General features: G+C 47.3%; 1 protein-coding gene across 2 annotated transcripts in view; it reads right to left on the bottom strand.

Moving 5' to 3' along the window:
- LOC148038368 (uncharacterized) overlaps window positions 1-19,683 on the bottom strand; it is a 55,112-nt gene extending 35,429 nt beyond the window's left edge. For both annotated transcript variants that reach the window (XM_087671170.1, XM_087671178.1), the window contains exon 1: window positions 19,111-19,683. In XM_087671170.1, coding sequence (XP_087527296.1) covers window positions 19,111-19,343 — 233 coding nt within the window. In that variant the 5' untranslated portion in view covers window positions 19,344-19,683. The remainder of the gene's footprint in view (window positions 1-19,110) is intronic.
- Between the last annotated feature and the right edge of the window lie 4,081 nt (window positions 19,684-23,764).

Here is a 23,764-nt window from a genome sequence, read left to right as displayed (position 1 = left end):
ACTGTTGTCACCTACTACAAAACTAGTCCTCGTGTGGTTACAAATCACATCAGCAACATCTTCTTGCTCCTAAAAGCTTCCATCTCTCTGACAATGGTTGAAATAGATACACACCAACACCCAAAAACGTTTTTCCCACATGCATGAGCAAGTTTTGCTAAGTGGCAGCCTTCTAATCCCATTTTCTAACATTAATTTTGAAAATTAATTTAATAATTATTCTAGTGCCCAAAAAAATAATTCCACCAACCAATAATTAAATTGGCTAGACCAATTTGTCTTCCAAGTATCCCTGAGCAGATATTGATCCTTAGATTGGCATTAACTAACTAGTCTCTAATGTCACCACCGATATTAGAAGCCAATAAATCGATCTAGTCCCACATCTGACACTAGATACCACCTAGTACTTGTCAAGCATAGCTTATTACAACTTTTTGCTTGTAGCACTAACTAATGTCTCCAAATCCTAGGTCCCACATTATGAAATAATTAACTTGCATCTCACATGTGCAAGTCACATTAGCACAATTTGTTAACTTTTAATCAAATGCTAAGCAAAGCAATAAATTTTCATATCCTCGTGACATCAAGGGATCACCCAATTGCTAGCAACAACAAAAAATTGATTGCCAAGTGAGGAATACAGTCAATGAAGGCTAGATAGCTCATGAAGGTAGACTGTAGGCTAAAAAATGGATGTCAACAACAAGAGAAAGAAGGAAAGAAAGCTCTATTAACCTCTCTAAAAGGCCAGAGTGGCCTATGAGACCATAACCAATACAACTGGTATCATCATCTCTCATCAAATAAGAAGAGATAAAATTTATATGTAAGTTTACATGGTATATTGGAATGAGATGTATGGAAACTGAAAATTTTGAAAAAGTTGGGAAAAGACCTAAGTTTAAAAGATCAAGAGTGTAGGGTTTCTCTCCCTCGGTCTATGGAATCCACCAAGACTTTGCAAGCTACCTCCAACTGAGTCATCACGCCAACCTGCCTATGTACCGAGTAATCGTGATGCGAATGTGGCGCATATAGAGAGTATGTGCAATAGAGAACAAAAGAAAAAAAGCCTAAGGACAAAGTAATCTATGGACCCAATCTTAGTAGTTTGAAGAGCTAAGAGTGTTAAGTAGTATGAGTCTAGTGTTGTGTATCCTAGGGGTACTAGCCTAAGTGTGTAGTCACCATCACACAGCCATCAGCAAGTCGCTGCCAATGAAACTCATGTCGAGACAAGGAAATGGTCCTAGGTAGGGGTGCAAGATGAAACCCTGAAAGAGATGCATAAAGTGCAATAAGTGAGAGATTAGCAAATCAATCACTTAATCCTTCATAAGTATTGAAAGACAAGGGCTATTGAGGTTATCTATGTGCCACATGTCCAATGATAGCTATGCCAAGAGGAGTAGATGGGGCACTAGTTGGAGGCATAGCCTTAGTCAATTGTGTCAAAAGATGACGTATCACCGAGACGGTAGGATTGGCGGGGAGGAACACGGAATGAACTCGGCAAACATGGAGAAGACAAGAGAAGAGAGAAGAAACTCTGATGAATGGAATGATGAAGTTCCGAATCATGGAGTAAATGTAATACAAGGGACCAAGGGTGTTGTAGCACAAGGAAGATGATGAAGACAGCCACGAACTACGAACCGCAATGTCCTCCTGAAGGGGTGTGAGGGCAGTGGAGAGGCTAGAGAAAAGAGCTGACGGACTGAATGAATCAGCCGTGAGGAATGAATGAAAGAGTGGCCTGTAAATAGGCACAATCAGTCTAGGATGGCGCCCCTTTTTGGGGCTGCAAATCCTAAACGTAAACCCTAGGAAGTTTGTGATTCCTGATGATTTTGAGAAAAGGTCAGCTAACCAAATTTATCATCGAATGGAGCTCACGCCCATCACGTCGCAAGCGCCCCCTCCCCCCGTCACGTCTGATCACGCGTGCCAGATCTTTCGCGCTGACGTAGCTGCCTCCCCCGTCTTGACGGCTCGCGATAGCCCACGCCCCACCGATCCCCCTTTCCCCTCCGCCCCAACAGTTCGCCACCCGCGCCCCCCCCCCCCCCCCAACCAACGGCTTCGGCCGCTTTTTTCGCTTACTCCACCCTCCCCCCCCCCCCCCCCTTGCTAGCCCCTAGCCCCTCGACCGCCCTGTTGTCCCCACCCCCCTACCCGCCCTCTTCGTCCCCCCCCCCCCCCCCGGCAAGCCACCCTCTGATCCAGCCCCCTTCCGGGCACGCTGCCTTTGTCTCGGATCGCGGTCCCGTCCGCGGTATCCAACAAAACCCCCCCCCCGGCAAGCCACCCTCTGATCCAGCCCCCTTCCGGGCACGCTGCCTTTGTCTCGGATCGCAGTCCCGTCCGCGGTATCCAACAAACCCCCCCCCCCCCCCAACTACCCAAAACAACAGCCCTCCCCCCCGCCATTGTTTCCCCCACCGTCCAAGTTGCTCCCTCCCCTGCAGCAACTTTCCCCCTCAAGTAGCACCGCGAGGTAATTGGTAGTTTCCTCAGAAGGATCGTGCAATGGGAACCTCTAGTCAAACGCCGGCGCACTCAACGAGTGCCCCCCCCCAGTCAAACACCTTGCATGTCGTACTCTCTGAGGAGTAACTCTTAGCCGTCCAAGCTAAGGAGCTGGAGCTAAAGGAAACAACAATTTATGGTCAGGTAGTAGGACATTTCCCAGTCAGGGCCCAGCTTCGGGACTGGCTTCACTCCACACTGCGTGAAACCAACCTTCCTTCTTGGAATGGGTGGTAATAACCTGATTTAAGAGTTAATTACAGCAATAAATAAATGCACATAAAATGAAATACATACTTTACCATAACATTCTTGGACAATAGACACCCTGTTGGCCCCAAAATTGGAGCCCCTTGCGGTATTTCTTTAGCTTTCATTCAATTGGAAGGAGTACAACTTGAGATTCTTCAATCTCCTCCTGCTAACCAATTGCTCTTGCTGTCATAAATGACCAACAAGCCTTTTGGGTCATTTGCCCCTTGATTCACCCAGGACTTCTTCTCCAATTTGACCCTTGGCTGGCCAAATGCTGCTCCAAATCAATTCGGGATGGGCTGGCTCCTGAAATCCCTTGATAATCTTCAATTATCAGCTATTGATTTCAGTCCCTTGAGCCTTCAATCTTTGGCACGGATCCCAAGGTGGCTGCTAAACCCTAATTTCTGCTGTAAATTAGGGTTTACTGCTACCGCAGAAATTACAGATCAGCCCACCAAAAATGGCTGAGATCTCCTCCGAATGGCTAAGAATTGTTGAGAATGGCTGGGCATAGGCTAAAGGAGATGAGAGAATGCTGTAGAGAGAAAATTCTGACATTTGTCGCGAAGAACTGATCAAAATTAGTTGCTGCCCTGCTGTACCAGCCCCAAACGGATGCACCAACAACAATAGGAGTATCAGAGACTGTTATCTTCAGGAGAAAGTGCATCAGCAGGAATTGTCAGCTTCCCAAGGCCAAGAATATGCAATCTCCATCACCAAAATGGTCTCCAATGGCTGGGAATTGGCCCCAAAAGCTGGCAGCAACAGTCCAACACCTCTTTCCAACAGCTCCAAAATGAAAAAACGAGATTTCCCTCTCCCTTCAGCCTTATTTAGCCTTTCCCCCACTTGCATGGGAAAGTTTTGCCAAGTGGCAGCTTTCTCAATCCATTTTCAGCAATTTCCAACCATTTAATTAATTTTCAGAATTAATTAATTCTGAAAATTAATTCAGCCCTTAATCCATGCCCAAAAAATTGACCTTGCCCATCCAAAAATTAATTGGCTAGGCCATTGCAACCCAAAGTGGTCCCATGCATTAATTGACCCTTGGACAAGCATTAATCCATAAATTAATGCCTAGTCCCTAGTGTCACCACTGACACTTAATGGCCAATTAATGGTCCTAGGGGCAAACTCACACCAAAATTCACCTAGAATCTAACAAGTGTAACTTGTTACAACTTTTGCCTTTGACACCCATCTTTTTCACAAGGTCCTTCGGTCTTCAACTGTGAGAAAGTAGCTTGCACCTCACATGTGCAACACATGTGCATCTTTTAATTGCACATTTGATTAATCCTTTAATCAAATGTCAATTAAACATAAGCAAAGCATCAAATTTTCACGTCCTCGTGACACTGCGCATCGGCATAGCGCAGATCGTGGAGGCGGTCCTAATGGGCCAAGGGATTTTCATGGTCAAGCTCAACTCGACAGACGCAGCTCGCGAGTTGCTTGCCAATTCCACCATATGCGTCCACGAAGGGGGTCATATACATGGTCCCTTGGTACAATGGCTTTATTGTGGAGGCATTTGCACTCCATAACAGGTTTCTTTGGCACCCAGTCACCCTTCTTTTCCCCGGCCTGGCGATAGAGTATCGCCAGTTGGTGAAAGACTTTGGACGACTCTTCGGCACTATCCTTCCCGCGTCCTTCGCGGATACAGTGACAGCTACAGGAGTCCCAAAGGTACGGGTGGCAATGAAAGAGGTCAAGAATATCCCGCAGTTCCTAGAGATTGAGGTGGGCGGGCACTCCTTTAGGCAACACGTCATTGTGACGGGGCAGCCAGGGCAGTGCCTACGCTGCCACGACTTTGGGCATCAGGCAGTAGGTTGCACGCATTTCGAAGCCAAGGTGGCTCCGCCGACAGGCCCACAGGTGGACGCTGATGGCTTCACATGGGTCCAGAGACGACAAAGAGGGAGATGGCAAGGGGGGGCGCAGCCAACGTCTTAGACTCAGCCTCAGCAGAGCAAGGAGCAAGTGGGCGAGCGACGCCCCCTTGGTAGAGCACTCCACAGACCCCCCTGCCCGCCCCACCTGGCAGGATTCCAACCCCCCACATCCACCGCCTACGCCACAGACTACCTCTCCTAAGTCCCCACAGCTCCCACACCCACCTCCCCCCACATCCCATGTCCCCCCCCCCCTCACTGACCCTGACCCAGAGTCCCCCCATTTCCAGGGCCACCAGCCCCCCCACACACCCGCCATGTACCTCCATCCATCCCACCATCCCTCAATCATCCTCCCCCCCACCACCCCCCCTACCGAGCACCCCCCCTGATCCGCACCTGGTTCAGGCGATCCCCCCCAGACCCACCCCCTCTCCTCCCACAAGAGGTGATGAGCCACACACGCCTGCATCCTCCTCGCACCAGCAGTCCTCCCCCTCCCATACAACCACCAGCTCATCCACCCCTGCCGCCCGTCACACTTTCCCAAGACAGACACACCTGTTGCCACAGGAGTTCTTCCGCAATGGCCCATGGTCCTACTTGAGAGTTGCGGAGCGCGGAGAGTTCCCACTACCTCTAGAGGTGGGGATCTTCGTGGTTCGTAAGTCAAGGAGGGGCAAGGTCTGTCTACTAGCACCATTGAATGGACCAAACTACGCCTTTTTTCTTCAGTCCTCTCACTCAAGGGAATCTACTGCTTGAGAAACACCTCCTTCTTCCTTAACTCCAAATCTTTCTTGCCTTTAGCTTGAACCACCCTTTTCCCTCTAGGTGTGACTAGGGACTTGATGGGGTGTTTGTTCTTATAGATACTGAAGGTGGGCCACTCTTCTTTCCTCTTAGCCAGCATGGCTCTAAGGACTTGATGGAATGTTTTTTCTTATAGACCTTAGAGGTGGGGCAATAGGTGAGGACATGCAGCAGGTTCTGGGTGGAGATTGCGGAAGGACTCCCAGAGGTGGACTCCTGGATTGTTGGAGGAGACTTCAACAACTTGGAGGCTTTGGAGGACCAGCACGGCAAAGGGAGAAACTACCAGGGCATGGCGGGGAGGAGCAGGAGGCATGGGAGGTCTTTCTACTGGCAGTAGGAGCACGCAATGCCTGGAGAGACCCTGCCTTCCACAGGAGGGAGAGGTCGCTGGACTTCTCTTGGGAATACAGGCCGCTAGGTGGAGTCCTACTGGAGCAGTTGGATAGGTTTTATGTGGGAGAGTGGGGAGGCTCTCAGGGAGGCCAGATTGGGCAGTTGGCGGGCACCACCTTGTCCGATCATTGCGCGGTTCTCCTGATACTAGATCCCCCAGCATTTGCCCTAGATACACGATTTTGTCGGATCCCTGACTCGATCTATAGGAGGAAGGAGGTGACGAGATAGAGAGAGCAAATTTGGACCAGAGAGTGGGGCAAGAGGGACCAGATCGCAGAGGGGGTTGCAGAGGTCCTAGCTGAGTCAAGCAGAATCTGCCAAGAGGCAGCCATACAGGCCAGGCAACAGAGCTAGGAGGAGAAGAGAGCACTCCGGCGGGACCTTGCAGCCACGCGGAGATTATTACAGGAGGCACTAGGGGATTCCACTCTCCACGCACAGGAGGTGCGCGCACAAGCAGCCATTGCTGGCCTAGAGGACAGGCGCTCAGAGTTCTCTTTCCGCACCTCGGCAGCTTTCTGGGCGCGGAAAGGGGACACGATATGTAGGGAGTTTTTCCAAGTGCACCAGCCTCGCACCTCAGGAGAGCAAATACGCAGCCTTCAAGATCAGTATGGGAGGACCCGTTCTAGCCCAAACGAGGTGATGGAGATTGCCACCGACTACTACACTCGCCTCTTCTAGCAGGAGAGCCTCAGCTAGAGGACAGCGATGTAGACAGAAGGTCTGGGATAACATCCCGTCCCTCATCACAGAGGAGATGGGACGCTCCCTCCTAGCCGCCTTCACAGAGAAGGAACTAGAGGCTTTCCATACACAGGATGGGCAGAAATGTCCGGGAGAGGATGGCGTCTCTAAGGCTCTCTTCACTACATTCTAAGAAGTGGTGAAGGACCCCCTATTGATGGCCCCAGTGGAGACGGATCACCTTATTGTCAGTGGCCTATAAGGCGCTGGCAAAGATGATTGGTAGGCGACTATGCCCCGTGCTTCCAGACATCATCCATGATACACAGACGGGCTTTGTCCAGGATAGGAGCATCCTAGACAATGTATTCACCTTCTTTGAGGCGACAGAGTGGGCCCAGCACAGTGGGCAGAGCCTAGCCGTACTACTCTTGGATTTTGAGAAAGCCTATGACAAGGTGGACTGGGATTTCCTAGAGGGCACCATGGTGAGGTTGGGTTTCCCCCAAGCTTGGATTTGCGGGGTCTCCGCACTTTACAGATTAGCCACCAACAGGGTTCTCATAGGAGGGAGGCAAGGGGAGGAGTTTCGGCTGGAGAGATCGGTCCGACAGGGCTGCCCCCTGGCCCCGTACTTGTTCCTTCTCTTTGCAAAGGCGATGTCTCACTTTCTCAATGAGTGGATTACGTGGCCTCCGACTTCCAGTAAGAGAGGAGACCGAGTTGTTAGACTCAGAGTATGCAGATGATACAGCGCTCTACATAGAGGATGACGAGTTGATGCTGAAGAGAGAGGCTCGCTCTTGAGATGCTCTGTTCTGCATCGGGAGCAAAAATTAACTGGCGAAAGTCGGTTGGTTTCCTCACAGGCCCGGACTCTAGCACGGAGTGGGGCGTCCACCTGGGATTTAGATGGGTGAGTAGAGGACAGACCGTCTGGTACCTAGGGTTCCACGTGGGACTCGACATCACTCCCGCCCACCACCAGTTTCTTCCAGTCCTCGATTCTATTCGGAGGAAGCTGACCTACTGGAGCACGGCTCGCCTCTCACTAGTCGGCCGAGCCCTGGTGGTTAACCAGGTCCTCCTAGCGACAGCCTGGTACATCGCCTCGTGTTAGTGCTTCACCTCCTCCTGCATAATGCAGCTTTGCCATCTAGTGCGGAATTTCCTTTGGTCCGGGTCAGACCGCTCCAGGGATTCCACGGCCTACACCGCCAAGATTGGCAAACACGTACTGATGCAAGAGGATATGGATTGGGCACCGTCATGTAGCAGGCACTGAGCGGAGCACAGCATCACGGAGCTATTCCGACGGACCTTTTGGCGCCGCCTATGGGACAGCTAGAGGCTGAGGAGGATATCGTATTTTTTATGGCTGGTGGCACATGGAGGCTTGGCGGTGGGAAGCTAGCTTGCCCAGATGCAAGAGGGAGTTTGTAAGCGCTACACACAGCAATCTATGGAAACCCCAAAGCACTGCCTTTGGTCGTGTGAGACGGCACAGCTCGAGTATGCCGCATCCTTCGCCGCATAGCACCCAGCCTTGGATGTATCTCTTGGGGAGCTTTCTGCTGGCAGGCGGTCAGCCAGGGCTCACCTTCTGTATGAGGCCGGGATGTAGGATACGATATTCATTATCGAGGCAGGGTCGTGCGCACTGGTGGGTTTAAAGGCTCTACCCATCCGCCAGGTACTGGAGCCCACAGCAGACCGCTCTAAGGTATGGGAAATCGTAGGGAGTCTTACTGGTTGGCATATCTGGAAGGCGCGGTGTTGTGAGAGTGCGCTGCGGAAGAGGAAATACGAACACGGAGGGAGAGAGAGAGAGAAAGCAGAAAATAAGGAAGAGAAATCTACACTGACTGAAATGAATGCTGAATACACTGAAATGGACTGATCAGTCCCTGCACGCAGCCCACAGCGTCAATGAGGGCACCAGATCAGGCTGATGATGATGGCAGCACCACCACGGGGGAGGAGTGTCGGAATCTGCAAGAAGACAAGTGACCAAGTGGGGAGGGGGGTTGCCTATAAATAGGCAACGGACAAACCCTAACCCTAACCCTAAAATGGGCGCAAACCCTAAAATGGGCGCAAACCCTAAAAATGCCCTAAAATGGGCGCCCCACAACAGTGACCAAAAAGTGGCCGGGCAGCCAGTGGCTGCCCACTAAAAGAGGCAAAAAAGAAATACACATCCTAAGACAGCCAGTCAAGAGTGACTAGCCTCCCCCATCATAACACATGACAGGCATGTCAGAGCTCCTAATGTCCCCGTCTGACTCAGACTGAGGCTCACAGGCAAGAGATGACAAGGCATGACAAACATGACTGCTAACACCCCCTCTCAGATCCTGGATGTGGCTGAAGGCCAAAGAAGAAATAGATCCTGGGGTGGCAAGAGGAATGCCAATGTCGATGAAGTCCGTCGATGTAGACTACCGCCGCTGAAGGAGCTCCTCACGATCCTGGGAATCCCCCTCTAAAACACTAGGGGCCAGGGAATCCACAGCCGCATCACCGAGATCGTCCCCCTCTGAAAGGGATGGGGGGTACGAGGGAACCACCGAAGGAGGTGGGGGATGGGAAGGAACCTGTGGAATAGAAGGTGCACAAGCGGAAGCGGGTGTAGCAATAGACTGCCTCGGAGGACCCTGCATCAAAGAAGGGGAAAGGAGCCTGTAAAGCCCGCTCTCCTGCCAACCTGTAGATAAGACAGCTCCTGTAAAAGAATCCTCAATAACAACGGCATGCTCGGTGAAGATCACTCGTGTGCCAAGCCTCGTAAGGCCATAAACTAAGAGGAGGGGAAGGCCCAAATCCGGAACATGTAGGGCCTGTGAAAAGGAGCTCGAAGGTCGGTCGGTAAACAAAGGCAATGTGCCAACACCACTAATAGGCACCGATAAAATGTCACCAACAGTGACTGAACCCTCTGATGGACGGAGATCCTGTAACAAATCACCTCGGGGAGTCATATGACTCGAAGCACCACTGTCCACTAACCAAGGCTGCGCAGAAGACACTGCAGCCACGGAAGAAGGATCCTCCTCCAAAGCATGGATATGAAGGAACATTGACTCATGGGTAACAGCTGGTGTAGAGGTAGAAGAAGGCTCCGATGTAGATCCATCCTTCGCTCCCGGACAAAGGTGACGGTACTTCTTCCAGCATTTCTCCTCGGGATGTGTCCCTTTCCCACAGTGTGGGCACTTCGGTCTCTCTGAATCTGAGTCAGAGCCTGAAGAACTGTCCTTCTTCTTAGCCTTTGACTTCTTCTTCTTCTTCTGTCCTCCCAAACCTGCAACAAAGGCTCTAGTGGAGTCGGATCCACTAGCACTAATCTCTCTGAGTCGCTCGTCATGCTCCAAGACAAGCGTGGATAGCTCCGCCCATAGAAGCTTCTCACGGGTCCTCGATGTAAGAAGGCTGGTGTAGAAGACATCAAACCGAGGCGATGGCAACTGAGTCAAGAGAATCATAGCCATGTCTTCAGAAGATATCGTCCGACCGAGGGATGCAAGCTCATCCCTCATATCCTGTAAGCTGTTGATGTGGTCCTTCATGGAAGGACTATCATCAATAGCGAGCATCCGCAACTTCTTTTCAAGAGATATCCGGTGGGCAAACGTCTTCTGTTGATAGAGAGACGCGAGCTTTCTCCACACGTCCGTTGCAGTCTTCAACCTGTGAACATGAACAAGGACAGAATCCTGCAAACTCAGAAAGAGGAAAGATTTGGCTCTAGAATCAAGCCGATCCCATAAGGCTGCACGATCCATAGATGTCCCATCTGCGGAATCCACCTTAGGCCGGGGAATAGGAACAGAAACAAGCTCCCAAAGATCGAAGGAGTCCAAGATACACTCCACCTTGCAGGACCATAGAGAAAAGTTGGAGCCATCCAACCGGTCCTCTTTGGGCAGCTGAGGAAGTACGGGTACCTGTACAGGGGGTACCAAAGGCTGCATCTTCGGCCCACTGGAAGAGGCTCGCCGAGATACATGAAGAGAAGGGGGACGGGAAAGAGGAATAGACTCCGGACGACGGTCCTCGTGATAGAAATCACGCCTCCGTTCAAATGAGTGTCGAGACAAAAGCTCGTCATCTGAGTCATCAAAGCCCGTAAACTGATCAGAAGACATCTTCGATATCTACAAACACCAAAACACAACAAGGAAAGGTTGCCGGTGCCGAAACACAAACACCAGAAGCTCTTGAGCTGGCCGCCTTGCACAGAACGCAAGGATGATGTCAAACGCAAATGCTGACGATGCAATCACCACAGAAAAACAGCCTCCTGCCTCAAAACGCCAGTAAGGAAGATGTCGCCCAGCTTGGAGGAGTGCCGCCAGAGGTTGAACGCAGCCACAGAAGCTGAAAACGCAGCTTGGTGGAGTGTCGCCCAGCTAGAGGAGGACCGCCCAGGCTGAAAACGCAGATTTGGGTATGACGCCAACAGCAAACGCAAATAGATGGACACCAAAACAGGCCGCCTTGATCAAGGAGATGGTGCTGAAAGTGACGCCTCTGCTGTTGGAGACGTCTTGACCAGCAAACGCAAGGTTGTGGGTGTTCTCCCGTGTAGAACTCAGCTCCGTGTACTCTCCTTCGGCTCTGATACCATGTGAGAGTGCGCTGCGGAAGAGGAAATACGAACACGGAGGGAGAGAGAGAGAGAAAGCAGAAAATAAGGAAGAGAAATCTGCACTGACTGAAATGAATGCTGAATACACTGAAATGGACTGATCAGTCCCTGCACGCAGCCCACAGCGTCAGTGAGGGCACCAGATCAGGCTGATGATGATGGCAGCACCACCACGGGGGAGGAGTGTCGGAATCTGCAAGAAGACAAGTGACCAAGTGGGGAGGGGGCTGCCTATAAATAGGCAATGGACAAACCCTAACCCTAACCCTAAAATGGGCGCAAACCCTAAAATGGGCGCAAACCCTAAAAATGCCCTAAAATGGGCGCCCCACAACAGTGACCAAAAAGTGGCCGGGCAGCCAGTGGCTGCCCACTAAAAGAGGCAAAAAAGAAATACACATCCTAAGACAGCCAATCAAGAGTGACTAGCCTCCCCCATCATAACACATGACAGACATGTCAGAGCTCCTAATGTCCCCGTCTGACTCAGACTGAGACTCACAGGCAGGAGATGACAAGGCATGACAAACAGGACTGCTAACAGGTGTCAGGTGGCTTTCGGCGGAGACTTTCAGTACAGGCGACCTTAGCAAAGCTCTGGACCTCCATCATCCACTCCCTTCGAGGCCGATGGGATCAAGTACAAGGCGAGTCCAGGGCTTGTCAGGAGCTCTGATGTCATTTCATGCGCACTTGGGGCGGCCAGGACCTGTTCTTCGTGATGCAGGCAGGCAGCTCCAGATGGCGATACACCCCCCCTCCATGGCTTCTTGCCCCCATCCCCCCTAGACCGCATTGAGAGGCTTGTATATATGATGTATCTAGGACTTTCATCAGCTCCAGCTTGTCTATTGAGCATGATGGTCCATTGTAATCAGTTTTTTTGAGTAATATAACCAGCCACATTTTACAGGGAAAAAAAAATGCAAACCCTAAACGCAAAACGCAGAAATGCAAAAACGCAAAAACGCAAATTGCGGGTGAACCAGCCACATTTTACAGGGAAAAGAAAAAACGCAAAACGCAGAAATGCAAAAACGCAAGAACGCAAACTGCGGGTGAAGGGTAAAGGGTGAAGAGTTTCTCAACACCCCCTCTCAGGCCCAAAAAGGGAAACAAGAGAAGAGTGAGGTGGAGATGCAATGCTACATGCTGAAGAATGCTCATGCAGCAGGTACCAATTGGACAATGTCCCTTGTAGGGAAAATTGTTCACTTGTCCAAGTGCCCGAGTACAAAGATGATGAAAACATGCAATGCATAGGAGGAATGTCGGACTTTGTGTGGTACCGAGAACCATAAGGATATGCCCGTACTCAATCTCACGAGGTGGCTCCATGCTGACCAAGTGGCCAAGGCAAGAAGATGTAGAGGACCCCTAAGATCCAAGATTTCCACCAGAAAGGGAACCTGCAGTAAAGATCAGTAGACAGAGTGAACTGGAGAACCCGGAACTCAAACTCGAGAGAGAAGCCACTAGCTCCGTGCATCCATGCTGGAAGGAATACGAAGGCCTCGTCACCAAGTCGCGGTTGAACCTCTGAGGTCCCGATCTAGGTGGTACCTAAAGATCCTGGGTATCAACAGAAGAGATGACTAGTTGAAGACAGCCACCCCAAGAAAGTAGAGGATGGGTGAAGAACTTCACGTGGAGTAGATTCCCCCTCTAAGGTGGGAGGTGGAGGGGCCCCCGCTCAAGTCGAAGAAGAAGTAGATACCCCCTCTAAGAGCAAAGAAATAACATCCCCCTCTGAAGTAGATAGGGAATCCAAAAACTCATGGATCACGGACTCCAAAATGTCTAATGACGAAGGAAGTGCCATCGGTCGTGCTAAAGAAGATATCTGGGGTGCCGAAGAGCTCCCAAAGGTAGCCTCTCGAACCTGAGTAGTCGAGGGTAGGGAAGGGTGGGGCTCAGAATGAGCAAGAGGTGGGCAACAGTCGTTGTCTCTCAGTGGAGCAGACTGGGTAGTCGAAGAAGAGGAAGGAGTCAAGCAGCCACTGTCTCTCAAAGGAGCAGACCAACGAGGAGACGATATCAAGCAATCACTGTCTCTCGATGGAGAGGACTGCAGAGCCATAGGTCGTGAAAGCCACTGTACCTGAAAAAAAGTGGGAGAAGACTGCCGCTGGCATTGCAACGTTCTCCAGGAGGTCATAGCGCCAATCGATCCTCCATGTGCTCGAAAGGACTTAGTGTGCATCAGATGCATCTTATTGCCTTGAGCATAGTACTCTGATAGCCGATGCAGAATGATCTCTATGGCCCAAAAAGGAGAGGTGGCACAAGGAGTGCATGGTGGACGACGCATATACTTCGGGGGGGTGGGGAGCAAGGGTCGAAGTCGACAAGCTTTGGTGGTGTGTCTGGTGATGCCACAGTAGGAGCACCCAGTAGTCTGGTCATCTATGGGTAAAGAAGCCATGGATACCAGTGTGCCTTGCTAAAGAAGGAAGAGGTCAGCCACCATTAACCACGAACCACAATGTCCGCCTCAAGGGGTGTGAGGGCAGTGTGAAGCATGAACCGCAATGTCCGCCTCAAGGGGTGGGAGGGTAGTGGAAGGGCTGGAAGTGATTTGCCAATGGGAGGAGGATGTGACCAACAGTAAGAGGTTGCAACTAATAGAAAAACGCAAGTGACGAGAGAGAGACTAAAAACGCAAGCAGGACAGCCTGTAGGAGAGAGAAAGACCAAAAATGCACGGAGGACAGCCTACAGGAGAGAGAAAGACTAAAAACGTAGGCAGCAGGTGAGAGAAAGACTAAAAACGCAGGCAGCAGGACTGTGATGACGTGGCAGGCTGTACGGCAGCAGGCCTGCACAAGAACAGCAGCCGCCTGTCTGAAATCAGCTCCAAACTGCATGAAGAGGGCTGGAAATCAAGCGCCAACTGATGGAGACAGCAATGGACAGCTTCGGCTGAGATGTCCTCCGCAAACGGGGTGTGGACAGCAGGCTGAAACACCTGAAATCCACAAAAACGGGATTTTAATGCAGCGGAGGAAAAAGAGAAGTGGATGCCGAACCCACCACCGATCTTTGCCTTCACTAGAGTGGAGGATCTTCGTTGCTAGGTGAGTAGATCCAGCTCTGATACCATGTCAAAAGATGACGTACCAGCGAGACAGTAGGGTTGGCGAGGAGAAACACGGAGTGAACTTGACAAATGTGGAGAAGAGAAAAAGTGAAGAAACTCTGATGAATGGAATAATGAAGTTCCGAATCATGGAGTGAATGTGATACAAGGGACCAAGGGTGCCATAGCACAAGGAAGATGATGAAGATAGCCACGAACCACGAACCGCAATGTCCTCCTGAAGGGGTGTGAGGACAATGGAGAGGCTAGAGAAAAGAGGTGACGGAGTAAATGAATCAGCCGTGAGGAATGAATGAAAGAGTGGCCTATAAATAGGCACAGTCAGTCTAGGATGGCGCCCCTTTTTGGGGCTGCAAATCCTAAATGCAAAACGCAAAATGCAGAAACGCAAACTACGAATGAAGGGTGAAGAGGTTCTCAACAAATTGTCCAACAAAAGTGGAAGTATTCATGGTCTACTATGGTTTCTTAGTAGCAAGACCTTAGGCCTTAGAACGCTTCTCATCTACATGGACTAGTCTCTAGCAATGTGTGCAAAATCTAGTTTTTTAGAAAGTTGCTACCACATGGATTTTATTTCTTTGTTTCCATATGAGAAAGGGATATCACCCTTGTTTTGCGTTGCCTTCGCATCTTGAGAGTTCTTGCCACCGTTGGTTTTCCCTTATGAAGAAGAGGCAACCAAAACCCTCTCTAAATAAGAATGTGGGGCGAACTTGTGGACTTGATCATGCAACCTAATGTAATGCAAGCACTGACATTTGAACTCATAGAAGATTGGCAAGCAAGGCAATGAAATAATGTGTTAGATAAAATGGAAGTATTTTTCAGGAAGCTTGTTTTAAAGATAGTAACTTGATTGTCATCTTGTTTCGTTGAGCTAGTAGTTGCGAACTCAGCAAGTAATCGCTTCTATTCAACCAATTTGACTTTCAAGTTGTCCCCTTCCCTAATAGTAAACCCTTAAAGCTCAAAATTGAGATTGATACACCAAGTTCCATCTCTTGTCATGTAGCAATCTCGAAGATGACTCCAATGCTTAGATGTGAGGGGAAAGTGTTGTAACCGAGAATGGAACGTAGGAAGCAATCTGTACATTAACTCAACATTGGCTATAGCATTTTAAGCTCACCATTGATGGATGTGATCAAGGTGAGCCAAACTGCCAATTGAGGACCTAGCATAGGTTCTAGATCAATGACTAGCTCCAAAGACCTTGAGATTCAAGCACTTGTTGCATAAAGTTAGACCAAGTGGTGAAATTTGACCCATCAAAGCAAATCTTATCCATGAAGGCATTCTTGGCTATATCAATAGAAGTGGTAGTGTCAAATGAGAAATAGGATGGGTAGGATGGGTAGAGTGGGGAAGTGGAGTACACTTGGGAGCCAACCCCAGAGTACCCACCATGCATGTGGGATGTGTGCATAGTGGATCCAAAAGTGGATATGGGCTAACTAGGCATAGGCATAGTAGGTGCATGTGTAGCCCAAGGATAAGGAATAGAAACACGATAGGCAACATATGGATATCCCTACATGGGAATGACCCATGTCATGAGGGATGATACACCATAGACGGAGGATGGAAATCCTTGTATTAAGAGGTCGATGGACAAGGGAGTGAATGTCTAGAGATAGTGACAGAGATACACATCACACTCATCCCAGGATAGATAGATGGGCTTACTTGCAGATGGGGATAAGGCACAATGTCAAAGAGTGGCGTGCCCGCTAACAATGTACTAGGATGCCAAGTGGCATTCACCTATGGATAGGTGACATGTGGTGTAGAGAAAAACAAAGAACTAGGAGCAAAGACAGATGATCCCAACCCTAGTGTATTGGGTGTAGGTGTGGAGTGTAATCCGAAATTATTGAAAGCAAAAGAAAGAAATTTTTTGTTTTAACCAAAAGATGGAGGGATGAAAGGAGTTTGAGAAAACTGTCAAATATATCTATAAAAGTACATGTACTTCAAGAGTCTCCTCGATTTACATTTGCATTCTTAAACCTATCATTATCCAAATACTACAAACCAAAAGGAAAAATAGGGGAGGGTTTTACTTCAAATAATAACACTATGCTTGATTGTGATGAAGAAGATGGATCATCAACTGTCCCAAATGTTGTGGATTCTCCTTGATCGAAGAGGTGGTCAACCTCATCAGCCAATCCGAATGTATTAGGAGCAAGGTTTTCAAGAGTTGGAAAAGAGGTAGCTGCAACCATACCTAATAGGCAAGTATTTTTGAAACTCCTCATTTGTATGAATCATGTATCTCACCAATAAGAAAGTAAAGATGAAGCATCGTCTTCCTCATCAAGTCCATAATGCCACTTTAGAGCCTCCAATGATGGAGAAGCCTGATAAGACATAGTAAGATCCCAAGAAGGAGGAGTCTTAAGACATTGTGAATTGGTCATGTATCATTCGTATATCTCACCCAAAACCAAGCTCTCTAAGATAGCCCCAAGATACTCTTCATAAGAGCAGTGACTCTAATACCGTGTGAAGATAAGCTAGGATTTGCACTAAGAAGACAGAATGTACAAACATGACTAAAAACATGATACTCAAGTAATAGTGCAAAAACCCTAAATGTAAAACACAAATACAAACAAAGAAAGAAGAGAACTCTGAAGTGAATGAATCAATTATGTAAATGAAGGAAAGAGAGTACAAAATGCTCAAACTCCAAAGGCAAAGCAATGGATGTAGTCGAAGTGTAACACCCACCAAAGAGGATCCCGACTACTGTAACGACCAATTGGAGCTAAAAGAGTGCTGAATGTACAAGGGTCACCAGAACACAACAGTTTGGAGGCTGAATGTGGTAAACGCAGCAATGTACCACCCATCAAAAGCTGGAAAGCTGATCACCAAGGCTGTAAACAGTAGGTGATAGCAGGCTGAAGGTGTGTTGATCAGGGTGGCCTGCACAGCAGATAAACACTGGCTGTAAACTGGTGAAAACTCGACAGCAGGGCTGATGTGGTAGATCTGTAGCAAATGCAGCATGTTCAAGGGTCACCTGGTGGCTGGCAGCAACAGATAACAGGTCACCAAGTGAAGGCTACAGTTGATGAAGACTAGAGATGCAAAAGGATCCTCCCAAATTAGCGTTTTGCTTATGGGACACACAAACTCTCAAGGGCCATTTTATGGCAATCACGTCACTTTGTTCATGAACAAGCTGCCACATAGATGTTCTAGTTTTATGTAGCAAATTATCTCACGGTCCCAGTTGCTCCTCTCCTATGATGTTGAATGTCAACTTTTGTGTTTCACAAGGTTGTTCGACCATGTTCACAAGAAAACCCATCTGCCGTATTGAAAGGGGACTTTGACTTCCACCAAACTAAAGGCGAAGCAAAGGGTGGAGAGAACAGTAACAAGACCAAGTTAGATAATGAGGAACAAAGTAATTCCCCTCCTAGATAGAAATTGAGTTCGCAAAAAATTCCCGAGAAAAATAGATACTATCAACATTGTTAAAAGTCCAACCATTTTGACAAGTGTACTCAAAAGCCACATGTAGGTCATTCAAAACCTAACCATCTTCTCCACCTTGGAACTCAAGTTCATCCCAATTTGAGTATGACACATATTTGGTTAAGTATCAAAATCATTCTATTGAGGACTCCCCATGGATTCAAAACTCATCTCTTACTCCAATTACTTATGATTATCTAATATGTGTATGCCACTCACAATCACATGTAATCCAAGATCAAACACAAATACACCACATGAGATAATGTTTGAAAAATCCACAGATCCGTATTTTCATAGTGGATATACAGCTTTAGTACTTGAGGCAGCACAACAGTAGAATGTGACCAATCACCCATAATGTTTTTTTTTGTTCTTGATCAACTAAGGACAATTACTTTTTACCCCCAGATAGTTTTATGATCTTTAACTTGGTTGATTTCTATGAAAACAGGTTGCTATTATCAAATTTATTTTGTAAATTATATTATTGTTGTTAAATTTCTATTTGCCCCATAATAGTGACTTGTTGCACATGTATGTGTTAGCACTAGTTGCATTGTGCTAGGAAAATAGCCAAGGATTAATGTGGTTTGTGTTTCTTGAGAGCCAATTATTAGTAGTCGAAGTAATACAAAGATGGTAGGCTAAAGACTGATCACAATATTATGGTGGAAAGTGCACCACAATAACTATGGATGCTGCAACCAGGTCCATATCTGTACAGTGCGTCTAGTATATCTACATAATTCTGTTCCGTATAAGGCTGATCGCAATATTGTGGCGGAAAGTTCACCACAATCACTATGAATGTTGAAGGTCCACTATACTCATGTTTCACTCCTCCCTCCTTTTCAAGAAACCACTCCAAAAAATCAGTTTTCTAGAATCGCATTGTATGCTGTCAGTTGATGTTCCGTTGCTCATATGGATAAAACAGTTTTATTGGCAAACACGACCTTCGGGATTATGGTAGGCCAATGAACGCCAATCCTGGTGTAGTCTCTTGATTCACATAGAATGAATGCTCATTTACTATTGCTATTTCTGGATGATCGAAAGAATAATTCAACCTTTCATCCAGAGTATGCCAAGTGAACATTGGCACCGCGTTAAAATCCTGTAGAGAAGCTAGAAGCTTAAACTGCAACAAATTTTCTCGCGATTGAAAGCGAATTGCCTAATGCGTAAAGTGCAAGTGACATTGGAAATGACGCAAGAGTAAAAAGCCATAGCAATACATAGCAAAAACCAGGCGAAATTACCTTGGAGACAAGCGAATGTCTGTCAAGAATATGAGAAGATACGTGAACCAGCAGGCCGCGGTGAGATCATTCAACATGTGGCCTACGCCATAAACGAGAATGTCTCTCCTTGACAACAAACCCTGCATTCTGTCTCGTTCTGGCTCAGTAGTAAACTGAACTTCTGCCATTGGAAGGTACTCGCCGTCCTTCTCGTCAAACGAGCTGTATTCTGGTTCCTGAGACTTCCACATTATTGCACCTACACTGAGGTGCTAGGATGTTGGCATCTTCTATGGCAAAGCTGGCCGTTTATCTATGGAGACAGCCGATCCGAGGTGATTTCGCTAGGATTACATTCGATAGAACCTACATCTGGCAGGTTGGAGGTGGTGCTCGATATGGAAGGAAACGCGAAGAAACGTCTAAGGGAGATGTTCCAGAGAGGTGATGAGCGCACAGAGAGAGAGAGAGAGAGAGAGAGAGAGAGAGATAAGACAACGACGAAGAAGGAGGAGGAGGAGGAGAGGAGTAGACTCCGAAGAATAGTCGGCCGTCGGCAGGAATTTCGCTGAACTCCGGAGCTCCATGAGGATGACGTGTCTCTATACTTGCGTGAGCAAGCTTGCTTAGAGTCAAACGGATTCGCGGTGACACGTCAGAACTTTTTTTTGGCCCTTTTGCCAAGCAAGAATACAATATGCTATGTTCCCTAGAAGGGCAGCCCAATTGGAACGTCGATTACATGAGCCCCATCTTGTGAGCAGTTTTCGGTACCTAGCCTTATGGGGGATCAAATACACCTAATTAGTTGAGAGGCAAGAACCACGCTAGTGTCTTTATTTATATTATGTTATAATTGACAGATTTTACAAATCTTCTATCAATTTTACGCCTCATTCATACAATGCTTCCTAAGCTTCCTCTTTTGTTTTCAAGAAATAAAATTTTTTAAAAAGTATAAAAATATATATTTATAATGAACTCCTCTCTCTCTCTCTCACACAACCAATTGCCCATGTCGTGCTAGCTAAGTTCATTCTCTCTCTTGCCCTTTTCTCAACACTAATCCTACAACTTTACCTACTTTTCTCAACACTTATCCTACAACTTTACCTACTTTTCCTATGTAGCCACAACCTCCTCTCATGGAAGATGTAGATAAGGAAGAGATGTAAAAAGTGTTTCTGATAAGCTTGTAGTAGCCTGCACTTAAGGCTGAGAGAAGGAGGCCATACCATGTACCACTTTCTTCGTCTTCCATGGATGTGATGCAAACAAGACTAAGAGCTCTCGAAAGGCAACCAGAGGAAGCTTGAAAGGGATGTCTTCCAAAGAAGGTCTGATACAAGAAGAGCACGTTTGTGCACATCTACTTAGCACTTCCTAACAATGGTAGTGCCAACACAATAGGGCTTACAAGTCATGTTATGCAACCTTTGATGCTTACACCAAGTGTGGGGACTTGAAGGAGTTTGACCTACACAACCCACTAGAAGTGGTCAAGAAAATTGGTCTTGGTTAATCACCTATTGAAGTCAATAGACATCATCAAGAAAGGTCATGGACAATGTGTACTTCAGTAAGCTCCTTGCTTGCATTTTGTCACTTTAGTTGACGATAATGTTGAGAATGGCATGTTTAGTTGAGCTTAAAACCCTTCCTCAACAAGAAGCATAGCAAGTTGGAAGAGGAAAATAGTGTCATTTGTGTTGACCAATGATGGTGCTAAGGAGGTAATTGCATTATGGTTGTCAAAGCTATGGGGGGAGAGACATGGCAGGGAGATGTCTGTGTGTGTGTGCGTGTGTGTGTGCACGCACGCATATATGACCACGATAGAAATAATGCACACTAGTCCACCGTACCATGGTGGCATTTGAGCATGCATTCATGATAGCGAATTTCATTCCTTGAATTCCTATCATCATTGTAGAAGAGAATTGTGTGCATCAATTTTACTGATCAATAATAGCCAAAGATGAAGTTTGGCCAAGCTTTGTAAATGTATGCATGCAAAACTCTCTCTCTCTCTCTCTCTCTCTCTCTCTCTCTCTCTCTCTCTCTCTCTCTCTCTCTCTCTCTCTCTCTCTCTCTCTCTCTCTCTCTCTCTCTCTCTCTCTCTCTCTCTCTCTCTCTCTCTCTCTCTCTCTCTCTCTCTCTCTCTCTCTCTCTCTCTCTCTCTCTCTCTCTCTCTCTCTCTCTCTCTCTCTCTCTCTCTCTCTCTCTCTCTCTCTCTCTCTATCTCTCTCTGTGTGTGTGTGTGTGTGTGTGTATGTGTGTGTGCAACGTGTTTTGGGGAAGTGGAAGTGGAAGATACAAGCTATTATGAAGGTTCTAGAGGGTGGAGGGTAGGGTAAGGCAAATTGAGGATATGATCCCACACTGCAAAGCTCTAGAGGAGCATAGGTATACCCCTCTTTCTCTCTATATGTTTGTTGTCATAGGGCACAAGACCTCTCTTGCGCTTGCAAAAGCCTCTGTGTGTGTGTGTGTGTGTGTGTGTGTGTGTGTGTGTGTGTGTGTGTGTGTGTGTGTGTGTGTGTGTGTGTGTGTGTGTGTGTGTGTGTGTGTGTGTGTGTGTGTGTGTGTGTGTGTGTGTGTGTGTGTGTGTGTGTGTGTGTGTGTGTGTGGGAAGAGGAAGTGGAAGATGCAAGCTATTATGAAGGTCCTAGAGGGTGGAGGGTAGGGTAAGGTAGATTGAGGATATGCTCTTGCATTACAAAGCTCTAGAGGAGCATAGATATACCCCTCTTTCTCCCTCTTTCTCTCTATATGGTTGCTTTCATATGGCACAAGACCTATATATTCCTAACACAAGGTCAACAACAATGACCTCCAAGCTGGGGTCATATGGATGAGCATGCATTGCTCATCATCATTTCAACCCTTCCATATCCACTTCCCAACCCATAAAGGAACTCTTGAAATTTTATCTTGCATAGCAAGTATACCAATGTAGATATTGAGACTGAAGAGTACTCTATATTGATTTAGAACAATAATTTTCTATAAGAAGATGCCCTAGCCTTCCTCTAGAAGCCAACTTTCTCCTAGATCTAATGCCCACCAAAGCACCCAAATCAAAAGGCTTCCATTGACAACTCTTAGATATTGTTGTACACCCAACTTCATATTATGCATCTCTTTTCTTGAATGCTAGATGTTGGGCTATGGTGATTCCCTCACAAGTAGTCCTCTCTTCTTTTTGCTTGAAATGCACCACACTTTGACCTCTTACACCGCATGTAAACTGTGACAAAGCAATGAGGACCTAGCTTGCAACTCTATTCCCTACATATTTAATTATTGTAGCAACAATTGATTGCATACCCACCATAGCAAATCATCACACCTCTCTTCATGGGCAACCCCTTCATGTAATACTCTCATCTAATATGTACCCTTTTGACATGGCCATGGTGGCCCCTCCATACCTGTGACCTACAATCATCCATGGTGTGAGGGCACACATGCACATGCACACACACACACACACACACACTCTCTCTCTCTCTCTCTCTCTCTCTCTCTCTCTCTCTCTCTCTCTCTCTCTCTCTCTCTCTCTCTCTCTCTCTCTCTCTCTCTCTCTCTCTCTCTCTCTCTCTCTCTCATGTGTATGTAACATGCATGTTCTATTCTATTTTTGGTAGAGGGTTAATGAAGATGGTTATGCAACGAGTCTCTATCGCTATCAAGGGGTCAATGGAGATGAGCGAGGGAAATTGGTTTCGTGTGGTGGTCAATCGAGTCGGCCACACATACATACACACACACTCTCTCTCTTCCTCTCTCCATCCATCAACAACAAGCCATTGTGGGTGAAGTACTATGGAAAAGCTTCTATACATCAATAACAAAAGGCAAGTAAATTGTTGTGAAAAAGCTTCTATGTAGGTCTATGTCACACATTATTTCTCTAGGATTATTTTGATGGGGAATGAGAGAATCAAAGAAGCTTGAACAAGCATAAAATAAGACTACCTTTGATTGTATTGGAACTAATGGGTTGCCATCATGTCTACCCTATCTATTACATCTACTAAGATCAAAGGACGTGAGTAGGTTTCACCACACAATCTCAATAACAACTTTTTTAGGCTTAGGCAATGTGGATGAGCAAACCTTGCTAATCATCATTCATCCCTTCCATTTATCCACTTCCCAACCCACAAAGGAGCTCATGAAAATTCTCTTACATAGACAATGTAGATATTAAGGTTGAGGAGCACATAATATTGATCTTGAAGGATAGTCCCTTGCAAGAGGATGATCTTGTCTTCCTCCAAAAGGAAACCTCCTCTTGGATGCAATGCCCATAAAGGCAACCAAATCAAAGGCTTCCATTGGTAGCCTGTAGATCTTGCCATACATTCAGCTTCATGTTCTGCATCTCTTTCCTTGGATGCTAGATGTTGGCTACGGTGACACCCTCACATAGTAGCCATCTCTTCTTTTCTCTTGCAATGGCCTACACTTGGAGAGCACTTGGACCTCTTACACCATGTGCATATCCTAACAAAGGAATTAGGACCTATCTTGCAACTCTATTCCCTACAAAGTTTAGGATGGCAACAACAATTGAACACACACCCACCATAATAGGCCTCTCTTCATGGGCAATCCAGTGATGGTATATTCTCCTCTAGCATGTATCATTTTGACATGGCTATGG

Source organism: Lygodium microphyllum, chromosome 3 (genome assembly GCF_053477565.2).
Source record: "Lygodium microphyllum isolate KBCC chromosome 3, Lygodium_microphyllum_v1.1.10, whole genome shotgun sequence".
NCBI lineage: Eukaryota > Viridiplantae > Streptophyta > Polypodiopsida > Schizaeales > Lygodiaceae > Lygodium > Lygodium microphyllum.
This window is presented reverse-complemented; position numbering and strand designations above follow the sequence as displayed.